Source organism: Nuphar pumila, chromosome 4 (assembly GCF_984573655.1).
Source record: "Nuphar pumila chromosome 4, dmNupPumi1.hap1.1, whole genome shotgun sequence".
Taxonomy (NCBI): domain Eukaryota; kingdom Viridiplantae; phylum Streptophyta; class Magnoliopsida; order Nymphaeales; family Nymphaeaceae; genus Nuphar; species Nuphar pumila.
The window spans coordinates 37,281,834-37,294,968 of NC_143252.1; the positions used below are offsets into that span (position 1 = coordinate 37,281,834).

At 38.1% G+C, this 13,135-nt stretch overlaps 1 protein-coding gene across 9 annotated transcripts in view; it reads left to right on the plus strand.

Annotated features, from left to right (window-relative positions):
* The window catches only part of EGY2 (ethylene-dependent gravitropism-deficient and yellow-green-like 2), a 38,973-nt gene that overhangs the window by 464 nt on the left and 25,374 nt on the right, over window positions 1-13,135 (plus strand). For 7 of the 9 annotated variants that reach the window (XM_090002980.1, XM_090002983.1, XM_090002981.1 and 4 more), the window contains exons 2-9: window positions 109-193; window positions 2,273-2,356; window positions 2,745-2,867; window positions 2,996-3,049; window positions 3,208-3,312; window positions 3,674-3,748; window positions 3,833-3,938; window positions 4,165-4,258. In XM_090002980.1, the coding sequence (XP_089859106.1) occupies window positions 109-193; window positions 2,273-2,356; window positions 2,745-2,867; window positions 2,996-3,049; window positions 3,208-3,312; window positions 3,674-3,748; window positions 3,833-3,938; window positions 4,165-4,258 (726 nt within the window). The remainder of the gene's footprint in view (window positions 1-108; window positions 194-2,272; window positions 2,357-2,744; window positions 2,868-2,995; window positions 3,050-3,207; window positions 3,313-3,673; window positions 3,749-3,832; window positions 3,939-4,164; window positions 4,259-13,135) is intronic. The other 2 variants (XM_090002985.1, XM_090002986.1) reach the window with 1 other exon arrangement.

Genomic DNA, 13,135 nt, shown 5'->3' on the forward strand with positions numbered 1-13,135 from the left:
TTATTCTTTTCGGGCGAATTGATCGGAATGATACTCGTATTCTCTCTTGCGAGTCGATTCAGCCGTCGGAATCCTTTTAGGTTGATTTGTTTGGGATTTTGATTCTAGGCCAGTCTATTTGGGAAGGCGGATTTTGATTTCTCGTGCGACGTCGCCGGACACGGAGACGGAACCGGAAAGCAATGACGAAAAGGCAAGCATTTGGGCCTTTTCTTCTCCCTGTATTTCTTTCCCTTTCCTTTGAGTGTGTTTATTCTGTTGTTAGGGTTTCATGTTTTCTGTGTTTTGTGTTTGCATCCGTGTAATCTCGTGGTTTGTTTCAATTAATACCGATGGAGTTTCGTTTATCCGAATGAACTTTCGAAGAATTTGTTGCGTGGAATTGGCACTGCAATTCTGGTCTCCCTCTGTAAGAAAAGTTTCCTGTTCCTTTTGTTCACAAAGTTGAGTACTAAACCTCTCATCAAATGCCACTCATGAGGTAAGAGCAGCTCTGGGGCTGTTGTGCTGTTGTTTATGCACCGTTTATGAGAAGTCTGTTCGAACAATTAAAAAATTTAGCCAGATAAAACATGAAGATGGAACCCATGTTGTTTGTTATTTCCCTAAGAATGCAAAACTCTTGCAAGCCCATAAAACACAGAACATGTTTGTTGACCTAGTGAAGACCATCCTTATGTTTTTCTCTCATAAACACAGAGAATGCAGAATCTATTGGTTGACCTAGCGAAGCCTATCTCTACATTTTTCGCACAATTGGGTTCTATAGCTGTTAGTCATACTTGTCAAGAAACGTAGTGCTCCAGTGTTTTATTTGCAAGGGGTTGAACATATGTATGGGTAAGAAATGCAGAATTCATTGTACTCCACTCCTAGGACTGCAAAGAAACCAAGCCTAGTCTCTTTGAGCTTGGTTCAGTATGGTGTACAAGCTGCCACTTATTTTATTTTTTTATGTACAGGCTCAAGCTCAGCTCAAGCTCAAGCTCAAGCTCAAGCTCTAGCAGCTTAAAAGCATACATTGAAGCTTAGCTTGGTTGAACTTGGCTGAGCATGATCTTATCTTAGCTGTTCCAGAATGCTGGAATCTGTCCTTTCCAAAGTTGTAGTCTCCCTCTCTAGCTCACTTTCAGTTCCATGTTTGCATCTTCTGCTAGTATATATCTTCTCTCTTTGATCCCACCTTTCTCCATTAGTTCTTATTTCGGCCCTATAGTCTATTTCTCATTCTCAAATGTCAAAACCACTTGCCGATTAATCCCTTTTAAGAGCTGACATTTTTTAATTCCTTGGTCTCACCTATTTGCTTTCTTTATTTTATTCTCGATGGCCAAGGTGGGAGATAACATTTGATGAAATCTGAACCTAATATTCCGTTTGTTAGAGTTTCAGCTCCTTTTCATCCCCCATTTACTGGTTTAATAATGGTAACAGGATGTAAGCATGACCCCTTTTTCAGTCACAACCACACTATTATAAGCAGCATGACCCTTATCCATAGGATCAGTGTGATTCCTCCATAATAAATTCTCTCTCTATTTTTTTATTCCGCGCAGAATAGCAACCACACTAGTATAAGCAACATGACCTTTATCCATAGGATCAATGTGATTCCTCCATAATAAATTCTCTCTGATCTATTTTTTATTCTGTGCAGAACATCAACCACACTAATATACGCAACATGACCCTTATCCATAGGATCAGTGTGATTCCTCCAGCAAGTGTACTGGTCATGGAAGACCTACAATTGAAGTGTGTCTCCACTACTCCATGATGTGACATTCTAGTACAATGTCCTCTTTGGGGGGCTTCAGCCTGAGTGATAGAAAGGTTTTCTACTCGCATGACCAGTGTCCAAGGACTTTGTACAGATTGCGTTGTTGCACATGCTAAGTTGTGATGAAATTACCACATGCTTGCAATTTTAAAAAAATACTAATAAAACACTTGCCATACACACAAACACACACATATGCAAAGACGATACCGATCCCTAGAAGAGAAAGGATCACATGAAAGTCTTGAGCAAAAGGGTGTGAGATTCATCTGATCTGTGAAATTGATTCCTGTTGTATATGTTGATGGAGACAAGATTCATCAGATCTGTGAATTTGATTCCCATTGTATATGTTGATTTATTTTTCTCAATTTACATTGGTCATGTATCTATAGTTTTGAAGTCTAAAGCTGCATTTGCACTTCTTAATGGCCATTCAAATTGTTTTTGCTTTTATAATTATCTTTTATTTAGCTGTGGGTCTGATTTCAGGACAAAGAACCACTCATTGTTGGACGATCACCTTCTTCACCTGACCCCATTCGACAAACTGATGATCAATCATCCACCAATCAGGTAATCCCTGACCACTGATTCTATTTAGAAAATGGAAATCTGTAACTTAAGTTTTAAATCCACCTGGTTTGGGACTTGAAATTGTTCTGATCTGGACCAGATTGATCTTTGGTGTCTTTTTCCTGTTTCATATCATTGCATGAGGCCAGTTAGCATTGTCACCGTTTAACCTGTCATTCACTCAGATGCTTTGCTTAGGTCGGTAGGTAGATAACTGATGGAGGTGTCATGAGTCAAGTCATCTGAATCTTTGTCTAAGTTATTTGAGTCAGATCCAGTCAAATACCCAAGTTACAATGTGGGTCACTGAATCTCTAATCACTTATTTAAAGCATGTTCTGCATCATCCTCTACATTTAATTATGCTGTTTGTACTTTCACCCTGCAGATGATTGAAACTTTTGTGCATCTACCACAGAACAATGATCAATCTGAAGAGAAGGAAACACTCAATATGAGTGACACATATGACAAGAACACTGGGGATTCCAATGCTCAAGCAGGAAATCAAGTAAATTTTGGTAGATAGTGCACACATGTGTGTGTGTGCACATTTTATGTATATTATCCAGTAACATAGAGCATTTATTTATCCTCCTCTATGCTAAAACACCATTTTTTATGATCACTCTCCCTTAGGGTAAAGATGATGCTGTTGAAATAGCAAGTGGATCCCCCTTGCCAGGGGTGAAGGTAACTCTATTTGCAAGTCTTTGTTTTGAACTCTGTGCCTTTCGTTAAAGCTGGGAAATCTTTAAATTTAGTGCAATCATGTGGCTCTTTTACAATCTTTTCTTTTATGTCACTTTTGTATTGCATGTGTTATGGTTCTCCCAAAACCTTCACTCCAGCAAGTTGGTGAATTAATCAGAATTCCAAAGGCATCCATAGATATTCTCAGAGATCAAGTGTTTGGCTTTGATACTTTCTTTGTCACAAACCAGGAGCCATATGAGGTGAGCACTTAGTGTGATTGTTTCATGTGCTACTAGGTCATTTTTGCATGTACCAACCGTGAAATGACATCTATTCATGATTGTCACTATGCATATACTTCCCGAGTCTATCTGCAATACCTCGTCGATGGAAACTATTTTAAGTTTCTTTTAAATGTTGCGTCTGCTTCATTAGATAGGAGCTTGTTTCCATCTATAGACTTGGCTTTCTGTCTACAGTTGGCACTGTTTAAATGGATTCATTGTGCACACGCAAACTCATGCATCTGTGCCTTACGTGCAGAAGAATTTACTTATGCTGGTTTCCTTTTCTTGATGAATAGCTTAATGCAAAGTGTCTGTTCCACAATGTTTTTCCCAGGGTGGAGTACTTTTCAAGGGGAACTTGCGAGGGCAGGCATCTAAAAGCTATGAGAAGCTAACAAAAAGGATTCAGGTGCTTTCTTTATGTCTGACCATGCTGAAAAACTCAAGTTGTAAGGCAATTTAATCTAAATTTTTTCACATCTTATAATTACAGGATAGATTTGGGGATCAATATAAACTCTTCTTGCTCACCAATCCAGAGGATGATAAACCTGTAGCAGTAGTAGTTCCTAGACAATCTTTACAACCAGAAGCCACTGGTACTGACATCCTAATGAATCTTTCAGTTCTTTTTTTTAAGTATAAATTTCAATATTTGCTAATAATATATGTCATCCCTACAGATCTTTCTGTTTGGAAGTAAATTGTGTCAGCATATTAGTGAATATTCGGCGAGTGTAGTTAGATGGCATGAATGGTATTGCTCAATAATAAAGCTGTATGTTCTTTTGCATAACCATGGTCAGGATGATTTTCTCGCTGCAGCTGTTCCTGAATGGTTTGCGGCTGGTGCATTTGGATTGGTGACCATTTTCACTTTGCTTCTTCGAAATGTACCTGCACTCCAGGAAAATTTGCTGTACGCATACTTCTATTGTCTTTCCCATTTCCTCCAAAAGTTAATTTAAAGTATAAGATGCATCATTTATTGTGATTTGTCAATGGTTTGAATACATTGGATCTGTGTCGTAATTTTGGGCTGATGATCCTTTGTCTATAAAAAAATGAGCACTGTAGAGAAGTTTAACTGGATTGATGAAAAAGAGATATTCTTGCTGGAAAATTGAGTCTTTTCTTAAGGAGAAGATTGAATCCATTGCAACACAACATGGTTATGGATAGGGGTCGGAAACGGGCCGGGCTGGCCCGCTAATGGATTGGGCCGACCGGGTCAGATTGGTCAAAGCCCGGCCCATCAATTGACTGGCCGGCCTTCTGGGAAAACCCCGTCCCATGGCCTGAAGCCCTAATGGAACCGGGCTGAGCCTATTATATTATATATAATATACATATTATATTATATATAAAAAATATATTTTATGTTATATATATACACACACACACGGCCGGAGCCAGGCCAAAATCTCGGTTCGGGCCGAGCTTGGGCTTACTTTATAAGCACAAGCCCGGGTGACCCATTGCCCACCTCATGGAAAAAAAGAAGACAAATAGTAAGGTCAATATCAAGGTGTCATTGATCTCAAATTTGGTTCAGATTGATGCATAAATAATATAAAGAAAGTATGTAATTTTGGAATATTGATCAAATCATTAGGAAAAGAGTTGTTCTTGCTACTGAAATTTATGCTATTAACCATTCTGCTTGTTTTTGTACTTAAGTCAATAGAAGACTAATAGTTTGTCATATTATCCAGTGACGGTTCACTCAATACATGAAAATGATTTGGTGGCCTTTTGGGAATTGGAGAGAGGTCTGGGTTCTACAGCTCTCTCATTCTCTTGTTTGGCTGGGGGACACATTAATGAGGAAAAATTTGGCAGTGGAAAGGGTGGGGCTTGTGTTTCCTTTCTTTCTCTATTAAAAGGAGGAGCCTGCAAATCTGTGCTAGAGAGGAGATATTTGTCCATTGGGCTTCTTTTGCTGTCTCCAGTACTCAGTATCCAAGTCTCCTTATGGCCTTCCCTAAACAGAGCCAAAAAAAGAAAAAGCACCTACTTCTTGATAAATGGACACAATTGAGTTGGTGAATTGGTTTAATACAAGTAGTGATGGTGGTGGTTGTGTTTTTTTCCAGGCATAGTTTGAATTATGCAGTCATGACCACTGGTTTTTGGTGCACCTATCCGATTGAAGTTTGGTTATTCTTTCATTCTGTACAACTAGGACATGTCTTTTTAATTATGGTATGCTTGATAACATGGAGAGTCAGCACACTTTTGAGAAAGCTTCTCTTTGTCAAATTCTCCCAGCTGCCAGCTTCATATTTTTATAAAGCCATTTGAAGAACTACTTGACTTGAAAATAAGGGTTCTCCTTAGTCCCTCCCTGTTACTGCTTTACAATGAAGAATGTCCTGGGCAGAAGGCTGCCACTGTGATGAATAAATCCCCCAATTGGATCTCAATTTTTTTTTACTTTTGCCAAAAAAAACCTCTTTTGCTTTTTTCTTGTATATTTATTTTAAAAAATGCTGTGATTTTCCAGAGATTTATAGGAAATTTCCTTCTTGAGATGTATCTAGGGATGTCAATTTCTCAGATATGTGTTAGGTATCTGTGTAATATCGCATATTTTTCGCACTTAGTCATTTTGAGATTTTCGTCGAAGGCCTAATGATGCTCCTGTTGGAAGGATGGAGAAATGGGAAAATATATTAGTTAAAAGAGGTTGGGGTAGGCCTAGGAAGACTTGGATGGAGATGATAGGAAAGGATATGAATGCTTTGAACCTCATCGAGGACATGGCATTCGATAGAAATGATTGGAGGAGAAGGATTCATGTGGAAGACCCAAAAAAATGATTTTCTTTTTTGGTTCATATCGCCGACCACAATTGTTTTGGGATGAAGGCGTAGTTGTTGTTGTAGTCATTTTGAGATTTTTTGAAAAATTGGCTAAGTATAGAAGAAAAATCAGTAGATTCTCAATTTTAGGTCGATGCTTTTGAGTATGGGCTTGGCTCATGTCTCATTGTCAAGGCCTAAACGAGCCATCTAAAACGTGAGAAAGAGTTTTATTTTCAACCTTTGAATTCAAGCAAATTTGAGCAAAGTTCGGGTTATTTTTGGATGAATTTTAGAGGCAAAATTCAAGTTATATATCGTTGGATGCGTCTCGAAATTTTGAGCGTAACGATATTTTACTTTTTCAGATTCAGGATACGGTTGACCCAAAATTCACGTTTTTTTTAAAAAGGACCGCCTCAATGGCTGGGGTCCGGATTTGGATCAGACTGGATCCAATGAATTTGATCCAAATTAATATGGATCTGGACTCTATCCAAGACCCATATTAATCTAGATTTGATCCAGCCCTAGACCCATTTGGATTTTGGAGATGGATTTAGATCTTAGATCCAGATCCAGATCCAAATTCATGCCCAATGAAATTCCAACTTTAAATTCATTAGATACCTTTAAATTGAAATTAATTAGTGTTAAGAAGTCTCCCAAATTGATACAATAACTTTTATTGAGAATGAAGTGTACGGGTCTGGTTCTAGATCCAAATGTTTTCTTTGTATGATATTTACAGGTTGATGTTATCGGATCTGGGTCGACAAACCCGATCCAGTTTGTACCTTATATAACTCTAAATATAGGGCACGATATCTCATAAGAGAATCGTGCCAGTCATTGAGGTCTCTCTCGTAAATCTCTTTCCCCTCTTAAACTCATGAAAGTCTCGTTGGAGATGCGTGACGAAACAAAGGTGCGTGGCTTCTAATATGGTATCAGAGCAGGTCGAGAGGTAAGTACCAGGTTGATATTCCCTTCTTCCTCTTCTTGGTCTTCTTGGTCTTCCTCTTCTTCGTAATCGTCTATTCTGAAATCGACCAGGTCAATATTCCCTTCTTCCTCTTCTTGGTCTTCTTTGTAATCGTCTATTCTGAAATCAATTTCATCGTATTAGGCTAATTTTTTTCTTTCTTTCTTAAATCCTTAGGCATCTTCCTTCCTTCTCACGACTCAGTCTCTCAACATTGATTCTGGTCATGCCAAACAGTCTGGCCACGCCAAACAGTCTAGCCACATCAAACTAGATCTGTTTTTTTTAAACCTAAAACTCGGTTCTTAGTTTCTTCCCTAATGTTGGATCAGATCATTCCATATCTAGTGCTTTCGTTTCAAGCCTGATTAAATTAAATTAGGTCGTGACAAATTGATTTCTCTCTTCAGCATTGTTAAATCGAATATGATCGTATTAGATCAGATTTGTGTTTCCTTCTAAATCTAAAATTTCTTGTCTTTCAAATCAATTCTTGTTCTTCAATTTTTTTATTTTATTATTCCTTTTTGTTCAGATCTGAATAAGATTTCAACCGCTTAAGCTGAAATCTGACCTAATCTGTTTATTTGTCCTAACGTGAAATTTCGTTTCTCATCTTCATGTTTGATACTTTAAAAAAAAAGAAACTAATCAAAGTTTCGATTCAACGAAAATTTCATATCATTATCCTGTCTTGTTCTACTGATTACTTCTGACTATTTGTAGCAATATAATTTTTTGCAGCAAAAAAAAAGAGCGAAACAAATTTATATTGCTGGAAAATCAAACTGCTAGTCAGAGTGTTCTCTTCCTATCGTTCCACATGGATTCTCCTTCCCTTCTTTTCAGTTTCCTTGGACAACTCATATATGAAAAATTAAACAATTCAAAATACTTGACCTGGAAGTGACAAATTTTGCCTTTTAAAGAGTTTGGATCTCTCTGGATATCTTGATGGAACAATTCATGCACCACCAGAATTCGTCTTGCAGGAAGAGCGAGATGATAAAAGGGGAGGTTTCAAATAAATTGGTTTGTAATTCAAAGTTTCCAACATGGAGAAGAAAAGATCAGGCGATTGTGGCTTACATTACCTTTACGCTTTCCCAAGAGGTATTAGTGGCCATCCCAGATGAGTGTTCAACCAGAGAGTTGTGGCAGATATTGGCTCAGACTTATTCACAGATTTCAGAAGCAAAGATTTTGCATTTAAAGAGAGAATTTCAGCTCGTCAAGAAAGAGAGTTTATCAATTACAGAGTACATGAACAAAATCAAGAGTATCACAGATCAACTAGCTATGGTGGGTTACGTAATTCCTGACAAAGAAAAGGTTCAGCAGACACTGAATGGTGTGGGATCTGACTACCACATGTTAGTCACCTCTCTTCTATGCCTTTCTTTATTACCCAGTTTTGAAGACCTACGGGCTAAACTACTGCAATATGAAGTTACCATTAGAGGTGAGGAGATGGCCCTGAATTCCAACAATCATGAAATACTTGTCATAGGAATAGCGCTAGGGCGAGGACGTGTGAGTTTTCAAGGCGGGCGTGGACACAAAAGAGGTAACCAAGGAGGCCGTTGGTTACTTCCCACACCCAACATGTCACCTAACTCGTATCCAGGGAACCAATATTCTAGAAATATACCGACACGTTTTCAGTGTAATAAAAAGGGGCACATTAAAGCAAATTGCTGGCATAATCCGCAAAACAAAGGAAAATTTAGTGGTGCTGGGCCTTCTACTAGAGGATAAGCAGGGGACGACCCTAAAGGTGATGAAAAGAAAAATGTGAAGAATCTCCTGATTTCTGTTCTTTCAGAGTTGAGCTTAAAACAAACTGAGCAGGAGACTTGGTATATTGATTGCGGGGCTACTGCACATGTGACAAGTGATGTTGGTAAGATTTCGAAACCTATCCCTTATCGTGGTAAATTTAGTATTAAAACTGGAGATGGTGCCCTTCATCCTATCTCTCATGTTGGAAATATTTTCCTTCCTCTCCTCGACTCCTCATTACCTTTATCTGATGTTTATCATTCTCCTAGCATTGTTAAAAACATTGTTTCTGTTTCTAAACTTGTCGATGATACTAATTCTTCTGTCAAATTTACTCCTTCTGTATGTGTCAAGGATCTTCTTACGAAGAAGACACTCGTTGAAGGAGAACGACATAAAAACATGTATGTCTTCAAGGAGTCTCTTATAGTTCGTGATGCATCACTTAATTCACAGCCAGTTCGTCTAGTGTCATTCAAAAATTGTTTTAGTCTATCTTAATGTAATAAGCCAAAGATTTGGCATCCTCGTCTTGGTCATTGTAATCATTCATTTATTGAGAAGCTTGTGTCCAGAGGTCTTGTTCCGAAGTCTAGTTTGAATGTTGAGGCTGATTTTCATCTTTGTTCTAGTTGTCAATTATCTAAGAATCACGTTCTTCCATTTTATTCAATAAATCAAAGAGCTTCTGTGCCTTTTGAAATTGTTTATTCTGATGTTTGGGGACCTGCCCCGCAACCTTTTTTATCGGGCAGTCGTTATTATGTTATCTTCGTTGACAGTTACTCCAAGTACACTTGGATTTATTTTATGAAACATAAATCTGAAGTTTTCAAACTTTTTTGCTCGTTCTGTGCTTTAGTTGGTAATCAATTTTCAACTAAAATTCAATATTTTCATTGTGACGGTGGAGGAGAGTACTAATCGAAGGAATTTACTGAATTTCTTCAAGATAATGGAATAGGTCGTCGAATATCTTGTCCACACACACCACAACAAAATGGTGTGGCGGAAAGAAAATATTAACACATTGTAGAAAGTGCGCTGAGTATGTTACATGACACTCATATTCCTTTAAATTTGTGAACGAAAGCTTTTCATTCAGCTGTTTATGTCATAAATTGATTGCCAATGAAATTGCTAGCAGACCAATCCCCTTATTTTACAATCTTTGGGATTCATCTTGACTATAATGAGTTGCGTGTGTTTGGCTGTATATGCTATGTTCACATTGACAGTTCTCAACGTCATAAGTTTGAGAACAAGGCATGCAAGTGCAAGTTTGTTGGATATGCTGATCAATATAGAGGATATCAGTGCTATGACCCTACTACCAGTCGCATCAGAGTTTCACGGAATGTCGTGTTTGACGAGACTCATACTGTTGATTCAGGAAGTACAAAGGGGCACAATAAGGATGTTGAAAGTTATCAGCCATAGCTTGTTGCTGAGGTGTTTGATCAAATGATGACACATGACGTACCCTCATGTCACACTCTATCTGCAGAACGTCATAGTATAAATGTATACCCAGAAAAGGAAAGGCCGATAAACACACAAGATATTACTATGCCTGGCAGATGTTATAAAATTTCAAAGGATTACTTATGTGCGGCGCAACAAAGACAATGTTCAACGATCGATTGTGCAACCCAGGAGGCCAGAGAGGATTTACCATCCTATTGAAAGATGGGTAAGTTATAATAACTTCTCTACAGACTTACAACTGTTCATTTCCCAGATTGAAAAGCATGATGAACCTATTAGTTTCTCACAAGCATCCATGTCAATCAAATGGGTTGAGGCCATGAATGAGGAAATGAAAACTTTACATGAGTTTGAAACTTGGGAGATTGTTCCTAGACTATCAAACAATAATGTTGTAGGATCTAAATGGGCCTATAAAATCAAGTATAAACCTGATGGATCCATTGAACACTATAAGGCAAGGCTAGTAGCAAAAGGGTTCATTCAAGAATACAGGCAAGATTATGATGAAACTTTCGGTCCTATGATTAAGATGGGAACCATTTGATTAGTTCTGTCCTTATCAGTTCAGTATGGATGGACTTTAAGCCAACTTGATGTCAAAAATGCATTTTTGCATGGCAGTCTCAAAGAAGAGGTGTATATGGAGCAACCCTCTGGTTATACAGAACATAGCCCCAACACACATGTTTTCAAGCTACGAAGAGCCATTTATGGGCTAAAACAGGCCTCCCACTCATGGTTTGATAGTTTCTCTGTTGAAGTTCAGAGACATGGGTTCGTTCGATCTCATCTTGATCATTCGCTTTTTAATTTTCGAGATCGTCAGGTACACACCTTGATTCTTATATATGTAGACGATATTATTCTTACTGGAAACTCTGATACACACATAGAAGCTACCAAGATTTTGCTAAGTCACCAGTTTAAAATGAAAGATTTGGGGGTTTTGCGTTATTTCTTGCGGGTTGAGGTGGATAGACAGGATTAAGCACTGTCACTAACCCAACACAAATATACTTTAGACTTATTGGACAAGGCAGACAAGAAAGATTGTAAACCACTATCCACTCCTAGTATCCTTAATCATAAACTCGATTCCCAGGATGGGGAAGTATATGAAGATTCCAAGTAATATCAGAGTCTTGTGGGTATGCTTCAATATCTCTCCTTTATTAGACCTGACATTGTATATGCAGTGAATCAAGTCTTTCAATTCATGCATGACCCATGAACAAAGCATATGAATGCTCTCAAGAGAATCCTTCGATATTTATTAGGAACTCTTCGAGATGCTCTAGTTTATCATCAGTCCAAGTCCAAAGGGGAATATCGACTGGATGTATATACAGATGCAGATTGGGCTGGAGATCCAGATGACAGGCGATCGGTTTATGGATATTGTGCCTTTCTTGATGGGAACTTGATAGCGTGGAGCTAAGTCACACAGACTCGGCTATAAGGTCGATGCACCCGCGTCGACACGCCTCGACACGGGTGTGGCTTTAGACACGGTCAATGCACTGGGACCGAGTCCGTTCATATTTTAGACTTGGTTAACTTTGATCGAGTCTATTTTTGTCCATTTTTAGGGCAAAAGACGTATAAAAACAAAAAAAAATCGATCTTTGTTATATATATTTTAAAAAAAATATAGTTGAGTCTTATTATTGTTATATATATATATATATATATATATATATATATATATATATATATAGCTGTGTCCCCTAATGGACACAACTTTGACCAAGTCCAAAATTTTTGAAATTGCTTTGCACTCGTGTCGCACCCGTACCTGCACCCATGTGACATAGGCATGGAGTAGCAAGAAACAATGTGCAATTGCACGATCTAGTACTGAAGATGAGTATCGATCTATGACAGCTGCTACAGCAAAGGCCACATGGCTGAGACATCTTTTGACTAAAGTCGGAGAATCTATTCTACCCACCACTCTCTTGTGTGATAATCAGAGTGCCATACAGATTGCCTTTAATCCTATTCACCATAGCCGCACAAAACATATAGCGATTGATCAACACTTGATTCGACAAAAGATAGAAGATAGAGAAGTTGATCCTTCTTATGTTCCTACGGCTGATCAAGTGGCAGATTTGTTCACTAAGGGTCTTACCAGTATGCGTTTTTGGTTCTTGAAGAACAAGTTGTCCATGGTACAAAAACATGCACAACTTGAGGGAGAGTATTGAGAATGAAGTGTACGGGTCTGGTTCTAGACCCAAATGTTTTCTTTGTATGATATTTACAGGTTGATGTTATCGGATCTGGGTCGACAGACCCAATCCAGCTTGTACCTTATATAACTCTAAATATAGGGCACGATATCTCATAAGAGAATCGTGCCCGTCATTGAGGTCTCTCTCTCTCGTAAATCTCTTTCCCCTTTGCAGCTTATGAAAGTCTCGTTGGAGATGCGTGACGAAACAAAGGTGCATGGCTTCTAATAACTTTTGGAAGCTTCTGAAAAATTATTTATTATTTATTATTTAATAATTAATTAATTTTATTTAATTCCAAAATTTTATTTTGGCATTTGTTTAAGACTTTTAGTAGAGTCCTTAAACACATGTAGAAGAACTTAAGAATGTTTGAGAGACTTAGAGTCCAAAGGAATTAAAAATTTGAAAAAAGTCAACTTAAGAGTCCAAAAATTTTTGGAACTCTAAAGAGAGAAAAGAGTCCAACCCATCTAGAAAGGGCTGGAGAAGGGGGG